This window comes from Helianthus annuus, chromosome 3 (genome assembly GCF_002127325.2).
Source record: "Helianthus annuus cultivar XRQ/B chromosome 3, HanXRQr2.0-SUNRISE, whole genome shotgun sequence".
NCBI lineage: Eukaryota > Viridiplantae > Streptophyta > Magnoliopsida > Asterales > Asteraceae > Helianthus > Helianthus annuus.
This window is the reverse complement of record NC_035435.2, coordinates 35,841,143-35,859,296: the sequence shown is the minus strand read 5'-3', so window position 1 is coordinate 35,859,296 and position 18,154 is coordinate 35,841,143. Positions and strand designations below refer to the sequence as shown.

Genomic DNA, 18,154 nt, shown 5'->3' with positions numbered 1-18,154 from the left:
CCTCGCCAGGCTCAATCTCTACATCAAAGGGGCAACGCCATACCCAACGTTTTCCCGGGGTGAAGCAACCGTCATTGACCCAAACTGCCGCCCCAACCCACAATCTTATATAAAGTTGTAGAGGTAGTTTTTATCTTGTTTTAAATTATGAATATCGACATTCACCCTGATTTTCAATCACAATGGGCGGCAAATCCAAAAGATTCAATTTTTGAATTCCCACTTCTCATCTCCATATCCCCATACACTCCTCTTTTCATCTGCAGAGAAAACAACCAATGGTTACGATCAGGTGCTCAAAAGCAAGTAAACCATGATAAGGATGTTGCAAGGTTTTTAGTCTCCAATTTCAAAATTTAAATTCACATTCTTCTTCTTCTTCACACCCCCCTTTTCCACACACAAAGAGAGAAGCCAGAGATAGAGAGAGGATTTCTAGAGAGAGATTCGAATAAAGTTCCAATGGCCACTGGTTCAAGGGGTTAGGGTTTTACGTCTCAACGGCCACGTTCTTAGCCATCAGGCCTATCACAGGTTAGTTCATCGACCGTCTTAACCTCTCAGTTGTTCTCCTGCTCGTTAGTTCTAATGGTGTCGTCTGAGGTGTTTATTTTCACCGATTTTTTGGACTCCAAAGGTACGATACACTTCATTTATTTTAAAATTCCAATGGCTTGTGGCTGAAATAGCTTTGTTGTGAACTATGCAGAACATAATTTCATAGTATCGAGTGAACTTTGATTATATATTAAAAATAAAAAAAGCAATGTTGATTCAAGGGTGGTATGGTTTTGATCTCGAGGGGTGGAAGGTGGAGATCGATATAAGTTAGAGGGTTAAATTTAATTAATGGTTAATTAGATTTTATTTTTTATTATTATCCGTAAGTCTGGATAGGTGTTGGGGTATTTGTATTGGTTTCAAATTCCTTTAGGTAGTGTTTGATATGCATGAATAAGAGATGGAATGAAATGAGTGATTACAAGAGAATCAAAAAAATAGTGTTTGGTTGGTCAATGGAATGGAATCACCTATTTCAAAAGTCATTCCATTCCCTCAAAATCATTTCTTCCACCCCCCATATTTTTTTTCCATTCCATCCCCTCTTGCACCATTCATCAACAACACAACAACCCACGACCTTCGCCACAACCCACCACCACCCACCACCGACGCGATCGCCGCCATCCGCCACCGCCACCACCTCACCCCGACAGCCACCGCCGCCGCCGCCATCTTTGCCGCCACCCATCACCAACGGCTACCTTGTCGCCACCACCACTCGTCGTCACCGCCGCACCGCCACTCGGTGCCGCCACCACCACCCATCGCCGCCGCCGACACCCACCATCACCACCACCACCTATAACCACCCACAATCACTACCACCGACCACCACCACCACTCACCGCTAATTTTATAACTTTGTTTTTCTTGCCTACCGAACAATACACAATAATAATTCATTACATTCACATGGTAAACAAACAAGACATGAAATGGTAATGATCCATTGCATTCCCTCGTCCATTCCACTACTTCGTCCATTCCATTACCCCATACCAAACAGACCCTTAGTCTAGTAGATTGTAGGTTAAGTAAGTCAAGTATTCAAAGTCTTGTTCGTTTGTTTTCAATTGCATCTTCCGTTCAGTTTCATTATTAATAAATTTAATTAAATAGATGGACCCTATAAATTTAGTTTCCACTTTAGGTACTAAATAATTTTTTTAATAGGTTTGGGGCTTGTGATTATCAATTTGTAATGAATTTGGGCATTAACATTAACTTCTGTTAAATTTGAGTAGAATGACTAAAATACCATTTTATAATTACAGGGACCGTTTATGTTATAAATCATTGTTAATTACAAGGACTATTTACTACTACCTTCGTCCCATTAAAAGTGTCATATTTTGAATTTTCAAAGTCTTTATTTATAAACTGTGTAAATATAAAAAAACAAAACAATCTCCAACCCACATAAATCAGATATGTTCTTCTTCACGGGGTAGAACTGAATGCATATAATGAAAATCAAACCACGTATCACCACCATCATGATGGCAAGAAAACAATAGTATCTCAATACAAGCCTCCATCTTCAATCAAGTAAGTAAATGAAGCTTAATTAATAATTTAGTAAAACAAATAGCCTCCTTTTTTTTCTTCCAGAGTAGCCGACCAGAAAACAATACCCTCCGACATCATCTTCCTCGTCTACCATATCCTTTGTCAATCACCATCCGTCAACAGTTCTTCGACATATCATCCTCTCCGACACCTTGTCCTTCACCGATCATCATCATAACAACCACCCCGACGACCCGCTTTCATCATCCGTAGTCACCATTGTTCGACACCGAACCATCACCATTACACGCTCCTACTTCTGATCACCCCTGTGATACCGCATCATCCATCACCATCATCAACAACCACCCATAAATGCTACCTCCGCATCTCCATATCCACCGTCGCGCCACCACGGCAATCACCTCCTCCGATCAACATTCACCCACAGTCCTCAATGTCGATCTCGGACCACGTTCATCATCACTTGACCAGCGCTCCTATCTGTTCTTGTTTTAACAGTGTTTGCGGGTGTGTGGGTTGCCAAGTTTGTGAGTTCTTGTTATGATCAAAACCTGCAACCACCATCATTGCTACCCATGCTCACCTCTGATCAACCGCCGTCACCTACACCGTATAATATCCTAACATAGGTCACTGTTCATCATTCGCCATTGCTACATCACGAATCATCACCATCATAATCGTATTTCATCGTCCACTAATCCAAACCTGCTGAGTCGTTGTCTTGAAAGTGAAAGGTAGGATCTTGATCTTGCATATCTGATTTATATGGGTTTTGTTTTTATATTTATTAAGAATAAGAATTTACACACAAATGGTCCCTGTAATTAATAATGATTTATTACATAAATGGTCCATGTAGTTACAAAAAGGTATCTTATTCATTCTACTCAAATCTATTAGAAAAAATAACAGAAGTTAGTGCTAATACCCAAACTCGTTACAAACTAATAATCACAAGCTCTAAATCTATTAAAAAATAAGTTAGTACCTAAAGGTGAAAGTAGCTATAAATCACAAGGTCCATCTGTATAAATCACAAGGTCCATCTGTGTAATTAACTCTTATTAATAAATGGCAGACTATTGACACACCAAGGCTGTCTATTTGCACACTTAAGGTTTTAATACGCTGCGTATAGAGCTATACGCGGCGTATAGGTTGCATGAAATTCAGCGCCTACCCAACAATCATAGGCACATACAACTAGTGTTTATATATGTTGCGTATAGCTCTATACGCAGCGTATATAACCCATCAGAATTTTGTTTGGTTATTTTGGTGTATTTTTGTTATGAATTCTTACTCGGTTCCAACGTTAAATCGCTTAAAATATATAACCGTTCATGTTATACCGTTAATATTATATACCGTTAATTTTTTTTTTTGAAAAACGTATATACGGTTCGAATATATTATATTGTTATCGTTTAAATTAAATTATTATACCACGTCAAGTGCGGTCCGAATACTATAAACGTTTAAATATCATACCGTTAATTATTTTTAAATACTTGTGTACGGTTCGAATATATTATACTGTTTGAATACTATACCGTTTAAATTAAAATACTATACCAAGTATGGGTGTGGTTTTAATACTATAACGTTGACATATTATACCGTTAAATATTTTGAAATATCCAAGTATGGTTCGAATATATTATACGGTTTTAATACTATTCCATTTAAATTAAATTATTATACCAAGTCCCGGTGTGGTTCGAATATTATATCGTTTAAGATTTTTATACCGTTAATTTTATTAAATTACTCGGGCATGGTTCAAATTTATTCTACCGTGTTTCCATACTATACCGTTTAAATTAAAATATTATACCAGTTTTAAATTTTTATACGTAGACAACTTACCTCTCTGAATACGCCACAACAAAACAATGTATCCGAAAAAAAGAACCACTACTTGGCTGAGATGTGTAGAAGTATAATACACGCAAAGAATGTCCCGGGTCGGTTTTGGGCAGAAGCGATGCGAATGGCGGCCTACGTCATTAACCGTTTGCCACAATAAAACCAAGGGTATAACTCACCAGTTGAAATACTAATGAAGATGAAATCGGATGTAACTCATTTTCGAGTTTTCAGCTGTGTTTGTGATGTCTTCTTAACGAGCCAGTCAAGAGACAAGATGGAGAAAAAGGCAGTACTGTGAGGACCGTTTCGCTCCTGAAAATGCTCCGCCCGACTCAAATTAGCATTCCATAATGTGCGGAATCCATTTGGAATGATGACACATACAAGATTTCACATATAATCGCTGGTTTCATTGATATAAAACGATTACAGATCTGAGAAACCAAATTGGCAGAGCTTCGCTACTCAAGTGCCAAAACCTTACCATTGACAACACTCGCACACTTATTTATAGCCTGACCCATTCGTGCGAGTGTGCCTTTGTGCGAAGTGCATCTTTGTGCGAAGAGACATGACTCATCGTGCGACTGGCTGATCCCCTTCGTACGAAGGGCTCTTTTGTGCGAAGGGGTCTTTACTCTACTGATCCGACATTTCTAACACGTATTCCTGTATGTCTGTACACCACTCGATACATTGACGGAGGCAACATACATAATGCATTAACAATCTCCCCCTTGGATGTTGTCGTAGTCACGTTCAGTCTTTATTTTCTTCAATGCTTTAATAACTTTAACATTTACGAATATCAACAATCTCCCCCTTGCTTGAACATTCTTCATTAGACGTATTAACTCAACAATCTTCCCTTTAACTTGAGCTTCATTTCTTCTTTTCAATGTTCTATCTAGCTCCCCCTTTCTCTATCTGATTCCTATACTGCTCCCCCTATTTATCAGTTTCCTGTCACAACTTACTAACATTCAAATAAACTTTATATACATAATGTATATAAAGTGTCAGTTTTGTATTTTTTTTTGTATTTCTTTATTTAATCATAAAAACAATATAATTTATATTGTGAATAATATAAATTATAAATTACAAATTATAAATTATAAATTATATTGTTATTATTAATAATTTTAAAAATAATACAAATATTATAAATTATACAAATTCTACAATTAACACAAATATTAACAGAAATACAAGTTTCCATTTAATCTTCGATAACATTTATACTCGGGTCTTTGTCAGAGTCTGATTCAGTTTTCATTATCTTGGTGTAGCATTGTAACCGTGACCTATAGATTTCTTCCCACTGTTCCACCGCTATCTTTCGGTGTAACGACCATAGGTGGTTCACTGAAGGCATGGGGTAGTCTCCTTCCATCTTAAGATGTACGAAGTATTCCTTGTTAACATGTAAGAGTGTTATCGCTTGAGGTCGTGGCTCTTCAGCGGCATCCCAAAACGGGAAGAATGTACAACTCCCTTGAATGCTTAGCACGTGAACGACGATATTATACCTTTGCGCTATGAGAAGCCCTGCGTGGGACATTTCCATTCAGTGACTTTCGGGTCAAGCTTTCACTGCTAAGAGATGCTCCTACATATCCGGTTAAATTCTCCTTCGCCCATTCTTCGAATATAGGCCACCATAGCGAGACGTTATGATTAATCTCTAGTACTAAATCATTTCGAACATGAAGCCATACGTGTTCCCCAAAACCTAGCCTGACAACCGCAGATCGAAACCCACAATGACCGTCTGGCGTCACATCTTGTATACTCGATATGTAAGGGTGTAACTCTGATGAAATCTGTCACTCAAACCACTTAATGGTTAACAAGTTCTCATATCCTTTTATTAATGGAGACCTATGATTATCCCACATCTCCTTCTATTTAGAACTTGTTGGACGGCTTCGTTGCATTTTAGGTTTTTCAGACTTTACAACCGAACCAGTTCCACGAGAGCCCTGTGACGGTACGTATGATATGTGTCGGGGTAAATCGTACCTATGTTGCGGGGAACCTATATAGACGTTGCTTGCCTCACCATAGGAGCTATTTCTCGCAGCTTCGTCTACCCTGGCAGCTTCTTCTAACATTTGTTGTACTTTCTTTGATGTAGGTCGACCGCGAGTATCTTGCTGGACAATCGGTGGTTTCTTAGTTGATTTTGTTGGGGTCAAGACCGCTTTTATCTTTGAAATCAAACTTTTTTTTCTGAGCGGGGGATTGCGACTCTAATTGTTGTCGCACAATATTGAGCTCTTCTGCAAAACATAAACCTCCTCATATATCAGTTTACACGGTAGTAAGTCAAGCTTACGCAAGAATACATCTACGTCTTCGAGTTGTATCTTACGCTCTGCACAGTTAAATCAATAAAGTGTGTAACCTGCTAAAATCGTATTAAATAACAAAAGGTTTGTATGTTTAAGATTTTTTACCTCTACGTCTATACTTTTCTAGCCTACAAGCATACGACAACCCACAACTAAGCCACATATGGCAACCACATGATGCGTTAAGTGTATGAAACACCTCTAGCTTCCTCATTAGCTCTACTTCCAGCAAATCAAGTGTTGTATGGGAAACCTGTTGATACGTGGTTGAAAACCGGTGCTTGTAATCGTTTAACCTGACGATTTTACACAAGTTTTAGTTCCGAATTGCCTACTCTTAATTAGATTTGTGTTTTGAAGGTTTATTGGAATTTAAGGAGCTTTTCGGGAGCTTTACGGGTCACCGGAGCGAAAACGGAACCACCGGGAAGCGACACGGGTCAATCGGAAGCAAGGAATGCGAAAAAACAGAAAGATAAACACCCAAGCACCGTCGCCGACGCCCATTTGGGCCGTCGCCGACGGTTTTCATATATCTCCGTCGCCTAAAAATGTCCGTAGACAGGAAGTTAGGCCGTAGGCCAAAAGTAAACAAGTAGGCACCGTCGCCGACGGGGCTTCAGGCCGTCGGCGACGGCTCATCAATTGTTTGATCGCGAAATTATGAGTTTGGGGGTTTAGAACGAGTCAAATGGGGGTTGTTGGCCATCAATTCGGGAGTTACAACTTATTTGGAGTTTGAAAACAGGTCTTGGAGCCATTATTCAGGGATCCTTCATCACCACTTCATCTCCAATCAAGATTCCATCTTCTCAACAACCCGAATCATCATCTAATTCCAAACCCTAGCTCATCACCATTACAATCATTCAACCATTCGTCCATCCACCATAATCACTCACCTAAAACCCTAGTCCTCATCCATCAATTCACCTTCAAGCTTCACGATGATCCAATTCACGCTTCCAACATCCGGTGATCAAGTTTCTTCGATCATGCTTGGCTAATTTCTTGGAGGTGTCACCCCGGTGTAGACTTTTGTAAGATTTAGGGTTTATTATGTTTTGTTGATTGTTTTGTGACAACTTGAATTGCGTTTGAATCTTAGACAATTGTCCTACGTTGGTATTGAATTTGCAAACTGTCGAGTGAATGATTAAATTTGACTTTGTGAAATGAATGCACGTATTTATGCTTTGTCTTTTGGTAGGATTTGTTAGTCCAAAGTAACGAAGTGTATCATGGTCCGTTGTTTACGACGTTGATAGCGATTGACACCTAAGCTTTGTGATTGCGACCCGTTAACGAACTATTTCAAGTAAAGCTAATTAAAATACATAGTAACCCTAAGTCTTGCAATTGTTGAAACCGGGTGTGAGCCTTGTTTTCTTATTATTGTTTAAACAATCATTTCCACTTCTTGCATTTAGTAGTTAATTTAGTTAATCGCTTTAGTAATTTCAATTCACATCTTTCAATCAAGCAAAAATATACAAAAACAATATAGCAAGCTTCATAAAAGTGACAACTATTCATAATTCAATCAAATCCGCACACAAACCACATACTCTTCGTGGTTCGACCCCTTGCTACCACTAGCTATTTGTTAAGGGTAATTAGGGTATATAAATATTATCTTTGACCGGAGCGCGACACTTCGATCAAATTTTGGCGCCGTTGCCGGGGAGTGCGTGCGCTTTGTGTTTGGATATTGTTTGAAGTTGTGTGATTAACTGTTTAATTTGTTTTGCTTTCTTTTTGTATTGTCTTTTTCCTTGTTACGCGGGGTGTGTTACTTGTGCAGGTTACAGGTAGTGCATGCGTACACGAAATTCCGGGAGGACTTCACCTCTAGTCTACGAACCGGAAATTGAAAGACTCGCAAGAAGAAACTTAGCAAGCCGGTTAGAAGCAACTCTTGCTTCTAATCAAACCAACCGAACACCACCACTCACACCGACCATTGAAACCGATTCAATGGCGAACCACAATTCTAACCAAGAATTTAACCCAAACCAAAACCTCCACCCAAATCAATTCCAAACCCGAGGAACCTTTTTCCCTGCTCAAGAGCTACCGGGTGGTAACACCAATGCAAGACCACCCACTCCACCTTTCCGAAACCAAAACACCAACAACACCCAACGAACACCTCAGCAACAACCTCTTCACCGACAAGCATCGTTGCCTATTAACCTTGATGATCGGAATGTCAACTCCGATCGAAGAGGTAACCGTGATCACGGCAATCCCGTGAACGAAGACCCATTCTTCAACATTGACGATTTAAGGAATGCAATTCCCGATGACGAACCGTATAGTGTTCCCGGTTATCAATCGCCGGAACACGTGAGCATTCATACGGAAAATTCGGACGATGGGGGTTATTATGATGATCGAGCCAATGATGATGAAGATTGGGGTTACTTGAATAGGGGAAACGTATATAATGCTCGAAGGTATGATGATGAGGAGTTTGGGTCTCAAAACGCCAACTACGTTGGGGAAGAGGAATATGGTTATGGAGGTGGAAGAAATGAGGGTTATGGGAACAACCGTCAACCACAAAACAACAACCGACGAAACCGGAATGAAGGGTTTTACAACAACAACAATAATAACAACAATGTAAACCCTAACCGGATTCCTCGTTTTGTGGGAGGTGGTAACCCGAGAGATAATCGAAGAGAGGAGAGACGGGATGAAAGACGGGATAATTGAAGACCGGTCGATCAAGAAGTTAATGGGCCACAACGTCGTCAACAACCTCCACGGGGAGTCAATGACCGTTTCCGACCGATAGTGACCGAAAACAATTCTCCAATAGTATGTGAAAGGAGGATGTTTGATTGTAAACCCCATTACATCAACATTCTTCCTCATTTCAATGGAAGGTCTAACGATGAGCCGTACAACCATTTAACGGAGTTCTCATCTATTTGTGATACTATTGGAGGACACAATTTCGCATTGGAGGAAGTGAAGCTTCGCCTATTTCAATTCTCATTGAAGGATAAAGCAAAGCAGTGGTTCTTTACACTTCCGCCCAATAGTATTCGAACTTGGGAACAAATGCAACAAGCATTTTTGGATGAATACTATTCCATGGCCAAGACCGATGATGCTAGGGATGAAATTCGGTCATTTCGTCAAATTTCAAGTGAGCCGTTACATGAAGCATTCACCCGATTCAAAGAGCTAATGAGGAGATGCCCACATCACCAAATAGAAAAATGGGAATTGGTGAAATGTTTCGTACGGGGCTTGGATGATGCGACGTGGAATCGGCTTGAGACGACAAGCAATGGTACCCTTTTGAGCAACCATGAGGATGACGATTGGGAATTTTTAGAGAGGATGAGCAAACGGTCCAAGCAAAAAGAATCGGCCGATAGAGCAAAAAGGCATCCGGTTTCCCGGTCACTTCCCGATCTCGATTCCAAGGATCGGATCTCCTCCTTAGAGCGGGAGATAGCTCAATTGAAAAAGAAGAAAGAGGTGAACGCGGTTCAATTCGAAGTGTGTGAGGATTGTGGTGATATTGGACATAGCACCGAGCAATGTTCAATGGGTTCGAGTGGTTACACCGAAGAAGTCAATCAAGTGTATGGAGATAGGAAGCAATACGACATGAACTCCAACACTTACCATCCGGGTTTAAGAAATCACCCCAACTTTCGGTATGGTAATGCTTCGAATCAAATGAACCCGAATTTCCAATCGGGTAATCAAGGAGGAAGCGGATCATCATACCAAAACCGCCAAGGTGGTAACCAAGGAGGCTACCAACGGAATTACAACCAAGGGTACCAAGGTGGATACCAAAAGAATTACAACAGCCAAGGCGGTAACGGAGGTGGGTCAAACAACCAAACCGGTGGTAATGACTTGAATACAAAGATGGATGCGATGCTCTCGATGATGCAAGAATCCAAGAAGGAGAATGAGATTCGAGACAAAGCACATGAGGCATTAGCAAAGCAAGTGGGCCAACTAGCGGAAGAAGTAGCCCAAATCAAGGGAGGCACGGGAAAGCTTCCGAGTGACACCACCGTAAACCCTAAGCATCAAGGGTCGAGTTCAAGGAACACACGTGAGGTACCAATTAATAAAGTTACTTTACGTAGTGGTAGAGTTGTTGATAATGGTGTCAAAACACCACCACCCCAATTTGTTGAAGGGGTGGTGGAAGATGCTAGTGATGATGAGCTTAAGGATGGCCAAACGGGTCAAAACAAAAACGATTTGAAAAAGAATAATGTTACTCCCGTTGTGGCCACCCCCGTCCCCAAGGCTAAGGAAAAGGGTGTGGAGGTTAATACCGCCCCTTATCCCGAAGCATTGAAGGGACCGACAAAAAAAGGTTGTAAACAAAAGAGGTCCACAACAAGAAGAGTTGTTGGAAATTTTCAAACAAGTAAAAATCAATTTACCTCTTTTGGATGCAATTAAACAAGTACCGTCTTATGCTAAGTACTTGAAAGATTTGTGTACCCAAAAACGCACTCACAAATTTCCAAAGAAACTAGATTTAACCGAAAACGTGAGTTCGATTCTTTCGGGTGCACTTCCACCTAAGCTTCAAGATCCGGGTGCGCCTATCATTTCAATTCAAGTGGGCGATTTTAAAATCAACCGGGCACTTCTAGATCTTGGTGCTAGTGTAAGCATTCTACCGGGTAGTTTGTATGACCAATATGAGTTTGGTCCACTTCAATCGTCGAATACCACCGTGGTGTTAGCCGATTTGACACCTAAACTACCCCGTGGAATTGTTTCGGATGTGATAGTGAAAATCGAGGATTTTTACTACCCGGTGGACTTTCTTGTACTTGATTATGTGGCCAAGGACCCAACCAAGCAACCTACGGTGATTTTGGGTCGACCGTTCTTAGCAACTGCAAATGCTCAAATTGATTGCAGAACGGGGACGGTTGACATGACATTTGGAAACCGGAGGTTGAGGTTGCATGTTTTTTCCGGACTTATGAGCCCTTCAGTTGATGATGAATGCTTTATGGCAGACATTGTTGACACGTGTATACCTCTTTGCGACACAGTCGTTTATGGGGAAAACACAATGGAGGATTGTTATGTGTTTGACAGGTCACAGGTGGAGGTGGAACGAAGCATGGACGAGGAAGTGAGGAGTTTAGAGGTGCTTGCGGTTAGAGAAGGAAAACCGACATGGACGCACCAAGTCGAGAGCTTACCGGAGAGCATTGATACTAAATTGAAGCCGTCTTTAGTGGAGCCTCCGGAAGTTGAGTTGAAAGCATTGCCAAAGCATCTCAAATATGCTTATGTTGGAGAGGGCAATACTCTCCCGGTTATCATTGCATCCAACTTAACCGGAGAGCAAGAGAAAAAGTTGATGGAGGTGTTGGTCACCAATCGGGCGGCGATTGGATGGACCATTGCGGATTTGAAAGGTATTAGTCCCTCGGTGGTGATGCACAAAATCATCACGGAGGAGAATGTGACTCCCGTTAGAGATGCGCAAAGACGGTTAAATCCGAACATGAGGGAGGTCGTGAAGAAAGAGGTGTTGAAGTGGCTTGATGCGGGTATCATTTACCCGATCTCGGATAGCCAATGGGTAAGCCCAACACAAACGGTTCCCAAGAAAGCCGGCATACAAGTCGTCAAAAATGACGCAGGTGAAGAGGTAGCTACCCGGCCGGTAACCGGGTGGCGAATTTGTATTGATTATAGGAAGTTGAATAACGCAACTTCTAAAGATCATTTTCCTTTACCGTTTATTGATCAAATTGTTGAGAAATTATCGGGGCAAAAATTTTATTGCTTCCTAGATGGTTATTCCGGTTATAACCAAATTGCCATCCATCCGGAAGATCAAGCAAAGACTACCTTTACATGTCCTTACGGTACCTTCGCATTTAGGCGGATGCCGTTTGGATTATGTAATGCTCCCGCCACCTTTCAAAGGTGCATGATGAGTATCTTCTCCGATATGGTGGGAGAGTCTTTAGAAATCTTCATGGATGATTTCTCAATTTTTGGATCGTCGTTTGAGACTTGTTTGGACCAACTAGATAAAGTGTTAAAAAGATGTGTTGAAACTAGTTTGGTCCTAAGTTGGGAAAAGAGCCATTTTATGGTTCAAGAGGGAATTGTGTTGGGGCACGTGGTGTCAAGTCGTGGGATAGAGGTTGATCGTGCTAAGGTACAAGTCATATCTACTCTACCTTATCCCACGACCGTTAAAGGTATTAGGTCATTTTTAGGTCATGCGGGGTTTTATAGGAGGTTTATAAAAGGGTTTAGTGATATTACAAAACCCCTATGTAATCTTTTGTTAAAAGACCGAGACTTTAATTTTGACAAACAGTGTGAAAATGCCTTTAATGTATTGAAACAGAAATTGGTTGAGGCCCCAATCTTGCAATCACCAAATTGGTCATTACCATTTGAAATTATGTGTGATGCAAGCGACTATGCGGTTGGGGCCGTGTTGGGTCAACGGGTAGACAAAAAGCCGGTTGCCATTTACTACGCAAGTAAGACTCTCTCGGATGCACAACTTAACTATACAACAACTGAGAAAGAGCTACTTGCGGTAGTTTATGCATTAGATAAATTCCGGGCTTACATATGGGGTAGCAAAGTTATTATCTATTCTGACCACAGTGCTGTCAGGTACCTCATGGAGAAAAAGGATGCTAAGCCGCGGTTGATTCGATGGGTACTCCTATTACAAGAGTTTGATTTGGAGATTCGAGATAAGAAAGGGAGTGAGAATGTGGTCGCGGACCATTTGTCTCGGTTGAGTGTAGAGGATTCTTCCCGTGAAGAAATTAATGAGACTTTTCCAGATGAGCACATTTTAAAAGTTGGAATATTACCATGGTATGCTAATATTGTCAACTATTTGGTTACAGGTGACTTGCCGGCTCATTGGGATAGAAGGAAGAGGTTGCATTTCCTGTCTCAAATCAAGTACTACACGTTGGAAGAACCGGACTTATTCAAGATTTGTCCGGATCAAGTCGTTCGAAGATGCATACCCGACGAGGAGATTCCTAGCGTCTTGATGCACTTGCATTCATTTGCTTGTGGGGGCCATTTTAGTGGTCACAAAACAGGGCACAAAGTGCTAAATAGCGGTCTTTATTGGCCGACTATTTTTAAGGATGCTTTTCATTTCGCTAAAAACTGTGTTGAGTGTCAAAAGTTGGGGAGTATCTCAAAAAGGGATGAAATGCCCATGCAACCGATCCTTATTGTAGATATTTTCGATGTATGGGGGATCGATTTCATGGGCCCATTCCCTAATTCACATGGTAATTTATACATTTTGGTGGCGGTCGATTATGTATCCAAATGGGTCGAAGCGATTGCCACCAAAACGAATGACCATACCGTTGTTTGCAATTTTGTTCAAACGAATATAATTTCTCGATTTGGGGTTCCCCGAGTAATCATTAGTGATGGGGGATCTCATTTCAAGAACTTTAATTTTGGCAAACTCTTGAAACGGTATGGTGTTGACCATCGAATTGCTACTCCCTACCACCCACAAACAAGCGGCCAAGTTGAGGTTTCCAATAGGCAAATAAAAGAAATTTTGCAAAAGACCGTTCGACCCGACCGAAAGGATTGGTCAACAAAGTTGAATGATGCTTTATGGGCCTATAGAACGGCTCATAAAACACCTATTGGAACTACTCCTTATCGCTTAGTTTATGGGCGAAATTGCCATTTACCAGTTGAACTTGTGCATCGTGCTTGGTGGGCTATAAAAGAGGTTAACATGAAATATGACGATGCAGGAAAGGAGCGAAAGTTGAAGCTTTGTGAGTTGGAGGAGCTTAGGGAAGAAGCGTACGAGTGTGCTTCAAAGTACAAGGATGACATGAAGAGAGCACATGACGCGAAGTTGAAGCCAAAAGAGTTTGAAGTGGGTCAAAAGGTTTGGCTCTACAATTCGAGGCTTAAGTACTTTCCCGGAAAGCTCAAGAGCAAGTGGATGGGCCCATATGTGATTACACGGGTCGGGAAACTTGGCGATGTCACAATCAAGGACCCGAAGGATGGGTCGAAGCAAACGGTTAACGGTCACCGCCTTAAACCATTCCTTGATGGTAATGAAGAGAAAAAGGATGCAAATGTGGAGTTGGTAGGTTTCTTGGGAAGCGTACCAACATATGAGGTAAATTAAAAGGACCGGTAACACGTTTTGTAAAGTTTTGTATACTTATTAAATTGTTTGCGTAATTGGATGTAAATCGTTTCCGGGTCATACTAACCTTTCTTGATTGTGTGAAGTTCGGGCATTCCAAACGGGTCGTGAAGATACAAGGTATGTTTTAGACTTGATTTGGTGTATTGAGGACAATACACGACTTTTTGGGGGGTGGTAGGGCCGTTAACGGTTATTTGTTTAAAAATTTTAATTTATAAAAATTACAAAAATATTTTTTTTAGTAATTTTTAGGAATTTTTATGTACATAGCTTCTTTAATAAAACTTTCTAATTTTCCTCATATATATAAAAAAAAAAAAATTTAAAAATTAAAAAAGTGAAAAATTACACACCGTCGCCGACGGTGGCTTTGGTCGTCGCCCACGGTGCCCCTAATTTCTCCGTCGCCCAAATTCTTCCGTAGACAGGAAGATAAGCCGTCGGCTCAGGGTTCAAATTCAGAGACCGTCGCCGACGGACATACTCACCGTCGCCGACGGTGCTTCAAAGTTGTTCCGACGCTGGTTCGTTGTTTAGGCTCCCAATCGCATTAAAACCCTTTATAGGGTATCCAAACTTGACCCGAAACATGTTTTTACCACACATAAGACCCGTAAACCTTTCCTAATGCCCCAAAACATCCAGTAACTTCCATCAATTCTGCATTCACGTTCTTTCTCTCTCTCATACCTTTCTTCTTCCCCAACTCAACTCTAGAAACCCTAAATCTTCTATTCTTCATAACTCTCTCAATTCTCCACCAAATCGCGTGATTTTTGAGTCCATCTTGAGTGATTTTCAGAGAAGAACAAAACCCCCATAACCAATTCCACCAATTCTTGCTTGATTGTAAGATTTCTGGACGTGTGTGTTAGGGTTCTTGAAGAGTGTTCATCCAAGTTATTGTTTTTACACTTTTCTTTGGTTATTCTTGTCATTCTTCACTAAAGGTATGAACTTTCACTCTATTTATGCATGAATTTCATATTTTGTTGTGATTTCTTCCGAAATTTTAGATTTATTGTTTAAGAGTAGGTTGTTTATCACAATGTAGGATGTTTAAGCATAAATTCAAGGGTGTTTACTTGATTTGGGTGGGATTTGAGCATGCTTAGCTTTAGTGATGTGATTACACTAAGATTTTGGCATGATTGAACATAAGAGTGATGTTGAACATTGTTAAACCATGATTCTCTATTGAAAAATCTTAGGAATAACCATATTAGTCAATATAGATGATAAAATGAGCGACTTTGGAAGTTTAAAAAGGCGATTTTACATCTAATATTGGATTAAAATTCAACATTACATATCATGTTCAAAGTATGAGATTGTTGAAGGTTGGAATGTACTAATTGTTGTTATCTTTGTCTCATGATTGTAGCCATGTTGCGTGGGAGCAAAAAGGCAAAGACCTCCGGTCAAGGTTCATCTTCGGGAGCCGGTTCGGGCTCTGGGGTTTATCAAAGACGATGGGAACAACTTAGTAATGTAGAAGAAGGCGATGGTCAACTTGAAAGACAAGATTGGGCTTGGGAAGAGGCGAAGAATAGTGGGTCGGCTTCGAAATGGAAGGAAGAGAAAACAAAGGCTCTTTCTAGATACAAGAACAAGAAGTTGGAAGCCAAGATGTGGAAGATGAAAATGGTTACGGGCATTTCGAAACCCGTACCTGACAGGGCGGTTTGTGAACGTACGGTGGATATCGAAGAGTTTAGGAAGATTGGGATAGTGCAGAGGTTCGAGAAACTCGGTTGGGAGCGAGTGATTGATTGGTGTGATGACATTACCAATCGGGTATACTTGGCGGCAGTTTGTGAGTGGCTATCCACTCTTCGTTTTGAACATTCCGATAGACCAGCCCATATGTGGAAGTTGATTGGAAACATTGGGAAAAATCAAATGGTGATGTCCTTCGAGCATATGAATGCTATAGCGAGGTTTGACTCGCTTGGGGTCGATGCATACGATTATTATGAGTATGATCAGTTTTTGGATAACAAGAGGAATGATGCTGACCCAGTGACTCTCTTGGAGGATACATTACCCGGTTCTGGGGGTTCAGGTAATGCAAGGGCAGATTTGTCTCTGATGGGAAAAATATTGCAAGGTATCTCGTTGGAGAACATCATGGTACGGTTTGGAGACCGTGGGACGGTGAAGGCACCCGACTGTCGGGTGGTGCGTGCATTATTATATGGGACGCCCAAGCTCTCGTGGCGCCAAATTGTTATGATTAACACATGGGATACACGGGAATCATTTAAACGCAAAATGATTCCTTACCCAAGATTGATCAGCGCCATGATTCTCCAACAAAACGCATTACCTCAAGACTCACTATGGGTATCCAAACCCATTGATCAATTCAACTTTGCCTCTATGAGGCGACATTGGAATATAACCGTGAAATCCTTTGGGCATTTGCACACGGTTGAAGATGACCAAGGGGATAGCTATCGGTTCAACGACGAGGAGGTTGATGAAGAAGGTGAGGAAGAAGGGGGCGATGAGGAGATGCCCGATGTTGAGGAGGACATTGATCCTTCCGGTCCATGGGGACCGAGGCGTAGGTACCGAAAAAAGCATAGGGAAATCTCTGCCAATGTGGCAGATTTTGTGAATCAAAGACAAATACCGTCATATCGGTTGTGGAACCGTGCGGATCAAGGGATCTACGACAATGTGTCGGCAGGTATTGGTGAAGCAAGAGAGTACCATGCTAGTCGGAAAGAATGGGAAGAGGCGCAAGGGGCGTACTCTCAACAACAATGGGGTTTTCAATCATCTTTCCGCGAGAGGGTGGAAAAACAGTTGGAGGAACAACAACTGCAACATGCGTTACAACAATCTCAAATGGAACGCATGATACAGTTGCAAGAAGAGGAAAGGGCCCACAGACAAGCGTGGGAGGAAGAGGATGCTAGACGCCGGAATGCACAGGCAGAGTTGGACCAACGCCGATGGGGGGCGTTGGCTTTCTCCAATCAGATGGCAATCAACAATTTCAAGGTACTCCATGACCAAGAACGCCATCAACGAGATTATCAAGCCGGGCTTCCATATGCTGAACATTCGGGGTGGACTGATTACCCCAACCTTCCTCATCCGCGAGGGCCAGCCGATCCAATCCCTCACTGGCCCGAAGCAGTTGGCTCGAGTTTTGTTCCCATGCCATACCAACCGCCACCCCAACAAGAGTCAAGCCCGTTGGATAACTATAGGGATATGCTTGAGGCCCTTACTGGTTATCCGTACCAGCCGAACCCGCCCGTGAACCCCAATGAGAGATATCAGCGGTAGAGGCAAGGTACGTTTTTTTGTTGTTGTTGTATATTATTAGTTTAGTTTCATTTTTTTTCATTTTGATTATTTAAATTATTGCCTAGTTAAATGAACTTTGTGGGTGTGTTCCCTATATAACCCTCACGAGACCGACTCGTCCTCCCGAGCTATCGGGAGGTTTAAAGGGCTTGTTGCATACGCTAAATGCAACCGTGATTCCTACGAAAGTGAGTTAGGATTGTTATTGTTGTAAATTATTTTTTCCACATAAAGTTAAAGGTACAATAATGTATGGCTTGGTAATAATCTCATAAAAGTGGTAGAACTAGGTAAC

General features: G+C 41.3%; 1 protein-coding gene across 2 annotated transcripts; it reads left to right on the top strand.

The window, feature by feature from the left end:
- The first annotated feature begins 106 nt into the window (after positions 1-106).
- On the top strand, positions 107-17,947 carry LOC110929303. Of its 2 annotated transcripts, none has more exons than XM_022172437.2 (2): positions 107-534; positions 15,920-17,947. In XM_022172437.2, the coding sequence occupies exon 2, from the start codon at positions 15,922-15,924 to the stop codon at positions 17,836-17,838; it is 1,917 nt and encodes a 638-aa protein (XP_022028129.1). In that variant the 5' UTR covers positions 107-534; positions 15,920-15,921; the 3' UTR covers positions 17,839-17,947. The 2 variants fall into 2 exon arrangements, with proteins under 2 accessions (XP_022028129.1, XP_035843758.1); XM_035987865.1 differs by having other exon boundaries at positions 108-637.
- Positions 17,948-18,154: the final 207 nt, after the last annotated feature.